At 52.9% G+C, this 8,108-nt stretch overlaps 1 protein-coding gene across 1 annotated transcript; it reads left to right on the top strand.

Moving 5' to 3' along the window:
- Positions 1 to 4,146: 4,146 nt before the first annotated feature.
- LOC104520640 (fibronectin type III domain-containing protein 4) lies at positions 4,147 to 7,765 on the top strand (the record flags this gene model as incomplete). The annotated part of the gene is given in 6 exon segments (XM_029083591.1): positions 4,147 to 4,256; positions 4,772 to 4,976; positions 5,411 to 5,500; positions 6,773 to 6,906; positions 7,615 to 7,704; positions 7,707 to 7,765. Coding segments are annotated over 5 exon segments (563 nt in total), but the record flags the coding sequence as incomplete, so codon positions are not given.
- Between the last annotated feature and the right edge of the window lie 343 nt (positions 7,766 to 8,108).

Genomic DNA, 8,108 nt, shown 5'->3' with positions numbered 1-8,108 from the left:
GTCCAGCACTCAGCTGCCCACAGGTCAGCCCTCCCTACTGCCCATCCTCGGGCTGCAGTGCTGCTGCCTCCAGCACACAGGACCAGCTCTTTCCACCTCTTCAGCAGGCCTGGAGGGAACGCACTGCTGTACTGACAGGACAAAAGGGTGCACCGGGCCTCAAATAAGTGATTGCTCTTTCTGTGGTGGTGCCCATTTCTTAATATGACTTTAATCAAAAGTGAAGCTGGATAGCTTAAAAGTGATGCAGAATCATTAGCGATTAATGCATTGGGCAGGGCTTAGCTGTGGCATGCTTTTCCCAGAGAGCCCAGCAGGCTGTTGGAGCATCTTGGCTATACAGGAATGTTTTTAATAGTTGGCTTCAGAGAGCACATTTTTTGAAGTCCTTGCACTCACAGATCTTTATGGCAACAGCTCTGGCATGAGACTGCTCTGACCTCAGCTGCAGAGCAGGATGGAGAACATTAGACTTAATGTGGGGAACAAATGCAAAGCTTTCTATGGTGTGAGCTGTCCTTTGCAGGTCTTGTAGTAACGACTTTCAGTGAGGTCTCATCTTGTATATCCTTGGGATTCAACATTGCCCCATGTTTCTATGGTGAACTTCTCTAGTTTTGACTTCTGAAACTTCTTGTCCCATCTCTTCCTGCTAGCCTTGCAAATCCTGTGTGCTCAGAAATGTCTTTCCTGCAGTTTGCTGAACTGCAAACTGACCAAGGGACACTCATTTTCCCAATGAAGAACTGCATCCTGGACACCTTCAGGTCTCCCTATCACACAGGTTCAGGTCTGCTTGCCTGGAGCCTGCACAAAGTGTGTTTACAATGCATGAGGTCTGAAGCATGGAGTAGCCATGCGTGCTGATAGCTTCACCATGCTCCCGCGTGCTCTTGCTCTCCCCTCTCTCTATTTGGGACACTTGAGGATCGGCTCTGGGTGTTTTAGTAGATCATGCTGGCTTTGAGTGTACCATCTTTGCAGTTTGATATCAGGGTGGTTTCCCCCCTGGGACACCCTTCTGCTGACAGTGAGTGAAGGTCCCTACACAGGGCCTGTGCAAGCTCTGGCTCAACACAGTTCAAGCAATAGTGTCAGCCCCATGTGGACCTAGCAGCATGGCTTGTGGATCAGTGCAGTGCCCTTTTCTTCACATCGTAGAGTAACTCAGCCCCAGGGCCATGTCTGATCATCCCCAGCCCACAAACCTGGTCTGGGTCAGGCTGGGCTCCCTGCAGAAGCCTGGACAATTCTTGTGCAGAGCAGGGAGCCTGCTACAAGCTCCATCCACAAGACCTCAGCACTGCGGAGATGTCAGACCCTGCCTTTAATTTCCCTGCATACACGTAAAGGTTGGGAAGTCCAACTGCCCACTTTGGGCGCATTCCGACCTCTTCTCATTCTGTTAGATGTAAAAAGCTACCTAATTAATTACTGTAGATGTATCCTGTGAAGCATCAGGTCCTGTTCTTGTCCAGAGGCCAGCTGGCAGGGTCTGGTCACATCCATAGCACTAAGCTCATGAGTTACAAAGAGGGGAGCTTGTCAGTGCTACCTGCTAGGGATGGTTCATGGCTTGTGCCATACCCAAGAGTGGTTTGGGCACATTCTGGCTGGTTCAGACCAAAGCAGTTCCTGGGACCAGTCTCCACCACTGGATTTGTGGGCTGTTCCTCACCTCGTTTCACTTGCTAGCATAGTGGTAGCCTTGGACAACTGTTCTTACACCTGAAGGCAGGCAGAAACACTGTTGCCCACCCCACATACACACACACTTTGAAATGCTTCTGCCTGGGACAGTGCAAGGGAAGGGGTTATTTGCTAGTGGACAGGGTGCTGTCTACAGCTCAACTGTTAGTTGTGTAACTAACTTGCACACTGGCCATGGCTGGAGTGGAAAAACAGACCACATCTGTGGGGAGCTCAGCTCCTGTGCACACAGAATACACATGCCTCGGGCAGTGGCCAGGTCTCGGGAGTGCAGCTTTATTCAGTCTGTTTTGCTGTTGGCTTGGGGGAGACCAGGGAAGGACATGGCGCAGAGACTCCCTCTCACAGGTTAGAGTGATGAACCAGAGTCCTACTGGCAAAACTCTAAGGAGACACACTCTTAATGGGATAAAGGATATTAGAGTGTCTCGTTAAATGCTTTCCGGTTTTCCAGCCTCCTGTTCTGGAAGAGAGAGCACAGCATCCTGTGATGTCCTTGTTCGTGTTGTCTCCAATGACTCTGTCTCCTGGTGATGCGTCAGGCTTCTGTTGGGTATGCAGTCAGCTCCAGTGCCTCTCTAAGAACGTGTTTTCTGGGCTCTGTGGGCGACCCTCCTATCTGACTTAGTCACCCAGGGCAGACCACAAACCTGCATTTCTAAGAGTGGGAATCACTGCCTTTTCCTGGTTAGATCTGTCGTGGAGCTGGGTATATTAAAATATGAATAAATGCATTTAAATAGTTGACCTGCAGAAATGACCTTTCCTTGTCACTCCAACTGTGGTTGTTGGTGGTGTCTACAGTTGTCTTTTTTTCTTGTTCTCAGGTGCCCTCTGGGGCTCTTTCTCTTATCTATATAAATCACAGCATTGAACTTGTGCTACACCAGCAGCTTGTAGAGCAACATTGTCTTGTTTACAGGGAGAGAGGGCACATGAACACCAGCCTCAGTGTCTTTCTTCATGAGCTCCTGTGTCTAATTTCCAGACAAAATTTGGCTTTATATGCAGGTCTGTGTACCCGTGTAGGATCCTGCCATACTCTTAGTGCTGTGAAATCTCAAAATGGTGATGGTGCAGGCCATGGGTCAATCAGGCCAGCTTTCCGAGGGACAGCGATGGCTGAGTGGTGCTGCCAGCTTTGCAGCCAATGGCATTGCAGTGCTGGGAAAATCAACTCTGTCTTCTGCATTGGGCTTTCCTCCCCACTCTAGAGCAGGGAGCAATGCCAGGCAGATGAGATGGCCAGATTGAGTTGCATAGTGTGTTTATTCCAAGCTGCCCCATTTTTCTGTCACAGTTGATATATAAATACTGTGTCTGGGCTGCTTCCTACGCAATTCTGGGTAGTGTGCCAGGCATTCATGAGGTACACATCCATGGGGCAGCCCCAGAGCTTAGAGGAGCCTGATTTTACCATCACGGTCTTGGTTGGCAAGTTGCATTAATGTAGGATTTGTTTGGACTTTCTTGACCCTACAGAAACACGAGACTTCCCTGACAAGAATCTACTCTGAGCCCAAGTTCAGAGCCCAAGAGTCTCAGCCTACTCTGAGCCCAAGCTGAGCAGGAGCATGTCATGCCAGGCAGCTCTGCTTCTGCTAGTGTTGGAGCTGAATGAAGTAAACTTCCCAGCAGATTAACATCTGAGCAGCAATGAAGGTGCCTCAGATCTCCAAGCAGCTGCCCTTGTGACGAGCGGATGTGAATGTCATTTTCCTCTCTGATAGCAGGGTCTCTGCAGTGCTCTGAGACAGGCTGCAGGAACTTCTCATGTGATTTTGAGCTGCAGGGACTGCTTAAATTGCCATGACAGTCTCTTAAAGTCTGTAATTCTTTTTTTGCTCAGGATAGGCCTCCATGCATTTCCCATTTCGGTGTCTGCAAGGTGGAAGGAGCCTATTGAGGACCCTTTGTGTCTTTAGCTGGGTCTGGCAGCCTGGGCATGTGGTCAGCGCTGCTGATCCCTTTCACGTGCAACACGTATTATGAGCAATGGGCTATGTCTGCCACTGCAAGTGAGCCCTTTAGAGAAGAGCCAGTCAGATGCCTCATGAGCTTGTCCTCCTGCCCCACTGTAGGACACTGCAGAGGCTGAGGTGTGCAGTGAGCACATTTCTCACGAACAGCTGGCCAGCAAGTGAAGACTGCCAAAGCCAGCGGGTGCCACAGAGGGGTAGCTCTGTGCCTGCACACCTTCCCCGGCCACGCTAGCCCAGGGACCACCATGCCGTGCATGTGTTCTGCTGGCAGGGGCTCAGCCTTGGGCACCTGCTGGGCCACTCCTCCCCTGGGGACAGAATGATGGGAGAATCTGCTCCCTGTAGTCCTGACCCCCCATGATAGTGTGCAGGGCTGAGTGCCAGTTCTGAGACATCTTCTTTTGCCTCTTTCTTGTGCCTCGCCTTGGTCCATCCCTGGCTCACCCAGACAGGCCACCGTCCCCTGTCAACGTGACTGTGACGCAGCTGAAGGCAAACTCTGCCACAGTCTCCTGGGACGTCCCAGAAGGAGATGTGGTCATCGGCTATGCCATCTTACAGCAGGTACCCAGGCTCTGTCCCCAGGGGGCTGGGGACCCCTCTCACTGATTGCCAGCATGCTCCTATGTCAGCCCTTTTGCCGCAGTTTGCAGTTCCTCTGGCACCTGCCTGAGGACACCTCTGCTGTTGAGCAGCCCTTGCCAGGGCACCCTGTCTAAGCCATCCATCCTGGTGGGAGGCAGCAGATGGTGGGCTGTGCTGGGGAAAACAGTGGCTTCCCTGCGATTTCTCTGGATAAGGATGGTGCTTCAGCCATGACGTAACCCTTCTTTGCTTGCCTTGCTCCACCTCCAGAGCCCCAGAAGATGGTGGCTTCTCCAGGGAAGTGCTTGGCTCTCAGGCCACACAGGGATGCTGCATAGCAAAGTGCTGGCCAACCTGGCCCACCTCAGGGGTGGATGATTGCCCGGGAAGGGAGGAGTAAGGGCAGTGTGCCCAGCACAGCCCTGCAGAGAGGGGCCTGTGGCTGGTGCAACTGGGAACAGCCTCCTGGGAATGACAGCTCTTCACTCTGGCAGCGGCAGGATGGACAGATGCAGCGGTTCATCCGGGAGGTGAACACCACCAACCGGGCCTGTGTGCTGTGGGACTTGGCGGAGGATGCCGACTACATCATCCAGGTGCAGAGCATTGGCCTGTACGGGGAAAGCCAGGCCAGTAAGCGCGTCCACTTCCGCACCCTGAAGGAGACCGACCGCCTCCCTTCCAACAGCTCCAACCAAGGTAAGGCAGCTCCTTTCGCCCAGGTGCCACTGGTGGGGCCACAGCTGGAGGTCTCCACAGCACACGGGCAGGGATCTGGCAGCCAGCGAGGAGAGTGCTGCCCTGAGCAGCTGGCTGCTTGGGACACACAGGGTCATAATGGGTAGCAGCGTTGTACAGGCTGCTGTTGTGTCCACTTTGGCCACATATGGTTGGACTTGGTGATCTTAAAGGTCTTTTCCAACCACTACGAGTCTGTGATTCTGTGATAATGTATCCAAGCCTTGGTTTACAGCCCTTCTATCCCAGGTCTTGGCACACTCATCCTTGTTTGGAGGAGGTGGGCCTCTCTCCTCTGGTGCTTCTTCTTAGATCCTCAAGTATTACTGGTCGTGAAGCAGGTTCTGGTGGGAGGGTATCGGCTGCCAGCGCTGCCTGGGTTCTCTTCTCTGCAGGTGACATCACCATGGAAGGGCTGGACAAAGACAGGCAGCTGCAGACTGGCGAGATTATCATCATCGTGGCTGTGCTGCTCATGTGGGCAGGTGAGTGCCACAAGCAACACTCCAGCAGGCTGGGGCAGAGGTGCAATCCAGGGTCCACAAAGAGGATGAGGCTCAAGAGAGTGCAGAGATGTATTGGTATGGGTCTGGCATCCTTCCCAGTAAGTCATTGAGCTCAAGCCAGTGGGGTAAAAGGAGCAACCACAGCCATTGCTCAGCAGTGATGGCCTGGTGCATGTGGGCTGGAAGAGCAGGAGACAATGTGGGACCCAAGCAATACCAAATTACAGGGTGGGAGCATCCCCGCTGACTTTAACTGTAATGTAATTTGGGCCTTAGATAGCTTTCTGACAACATTGCTGCAGTGGCTGGTAGTGGCTGTGCCTCAATCTGCTAAAACTGTAAGATGGATGATTTTCTCCTGTACGGCACCTGATTAAAGCCAGTGCTCTAGCAAACAGCAGGTTGCCCTGGGAGCAAAGAAGCCTAGGAGATAACACCTGCTTCTGACTGGTCACATACAGCTGCTGTTAATGGGAAGTCATTTGTCCCCTACTCTCTTCCCAGTAAATGTGGATTTTCTAGTGGCATCTTCAGGAATCTCTCCTTGTCCTGGCCCTGAACACTTTTCTAGTGCACTGGAAGAACATACAAGGTGGCTGCTGCTAGCTTACACCTTGTGCAGGTTGGTGTGTCAGAGGGCCAACAGGGAGAAATCGGGTCCCATCTGCAGGTGGCTGTTTGAATGGGTCCGACACATGTAATGATGACAGTTCAAAGCATTGCTCCAGGGTCCTGCGTCCAGGGTCCCCATGTGTGGGACATGTGGGGCGTGAGATGATACTGTAAAACCCTGGCAGAGTGACTGACCCCCCAGTCAGTTTGCAAGACAGGACAAAGCCAAGGGCTGGCTTTTGTGATGGCCAGAAGCACTGGACCAGTAACTTCAGTGCCTTGCTGGAGGCACTCAGAAGCCCACTCGGCTGCTCACTGACCAAAAGGGCTGTCCCTCTCCATGTGCGTCAACATCTGCCTTCAGCCTCAGAGCCCTGAGCTGTAGGCACCAAGCACCTCGCGTGTGCCCTGATGGCTTTAGCCACATCTGTGCCTTGTGGGTCCAAGGAGACTGACCTGCCCACACATGCAGAGGTACCTGGGGTGGTCCAGGCTGACCCAGGTGGAGATTGTGGGTGACCAGCACCCCAGCGTGCCCTGAGCCTGACCGGTCTCCATCTGGGATGCTGTGGGGAGGGGAGGCAGGGGGCAGCCAGTGTTAGGGAGTCCTTCATTCCTTCGTCCTCTGTCTTTCTGCAGCGGTGATCGCCCTCTTCTGCAGACAGTATGACATCATCAAGGACAACGACTCCAACAACAACAAGGAAAAGACCAAGCCGTCCTCAGAGCACAGCACGCCAGAGCGACCGAGTGGAGGGCTGCTGCGGAGCAAGGTGAGTGGGGAGGGGTGCCAGGAGGGATGGCATATGTTGTCGGCTGTGGCTTGATGCCTGGACAGGTTCTGGCTCTCTCCAGAAACAGAAACACCCCAGGTCATGCTCCTACCCTAAAAACTGAGGGGTTTTAGGGTGCAGTGAGCCCTGGTCTCTCTGTGGCAGTGTGTGCGCCCCATGGGTGACTGCAGGAGAAACATGGGAAGAGATGGCAGGATATATCAGCTGGGATGGGCTCCCACAGTGCAGGGTGGTACCTGTCCTCTCACTGTAATAGCTCCTTCATTATGCACCTCTTCTGCATACCTGTTCAGGCAGGAGGTGGACAAGCTGGGCAGCTGTTCTTATGGTTCCTGCACTGGTCTATTGCTGCTCGCTTTCTGCCTTCACTGCAGCGTGCCCCAGGCCATCACCCCACAAGTTGTTCATGGGAAGGACCCCAGAGCCCCCTCCCCACCCTAATGGAGTTACTGAGCCAGGCTATGGATGTGGAGGGAGCAGTACTTTCTTCTGGCTGTTCCCTCAGCACCTGACACTTCTCCCTTTGTTACTTGACAAAGACAGTGGTTTATAATGCCGATGTGCGTGCTCTAACGGGACCTTGCATTGGGTTTTCCCTTCTGTCTCATCTGCCCCCCCTACTGATGGTGGGAATTCTACTCACTGTGTTGCTTGACTGCCCCTCTGCTTCCACATCTTGGTTTCCAGCGGATGTCAGGAGCAGAAACTTCCTGTTTGGACTTCAAGGCCCCAGTTCTCCTCCTTCAGATTTTCCAGCCTCCTGATTACTCCTTGCCAAAAAGATCCCTCCTCTTGGATCCCCGCTCCAAACTGACCCTGCTCACACCGGGCTGCAAAGGCCTGTTCCTGTTGCTTGGGAAGTTCACCTGTACAGGGCTCATGCACCCCAATTTGTCTTTTTGCATTCACCACACTCTTGGCATCCTTGCAGATGACAACACTGCAAGTTTATTCTTGCAGTCCTTAATTACAAAGCTGGGAACAAGGTATAGGAAAGAAAAAGCTCTGCATTCGCTTCCCAGCCTGGGTTCTGGCCAAGCTGCTGGGAAGTAGCAGACAACAGTGCAGCTCTTGGGCAGAAATGCTTCCTGGGGAGGCAAGTGTGTGGTTGAAGGGACTCACCTGGATGCAGCTGAGCTACCTGAACCTTTCATAGAATCACAGACTGGTTTCGGTTGGAA

The sequence above is a fragment of the Antrostomus carolinensis genome, unplaced genomic scaffold, assembly GCF_000700745.2.
Source record: "Antrostomus carolinensis isolate BGI_N321 unplaced genomic scaffold, ASM70074v2 scaffold36462, whole genome shotgun sequence".
Lineage (NCBI taxonomy): Eukaryota > Metazoa > Chordata > Aves > Caprimulgiformes > Caprimulgidae > Antrostomus > Antrostomus carolinensis.
This window is presented reverse-complemented; position numbering and strand designations above follow the sequence as displayed.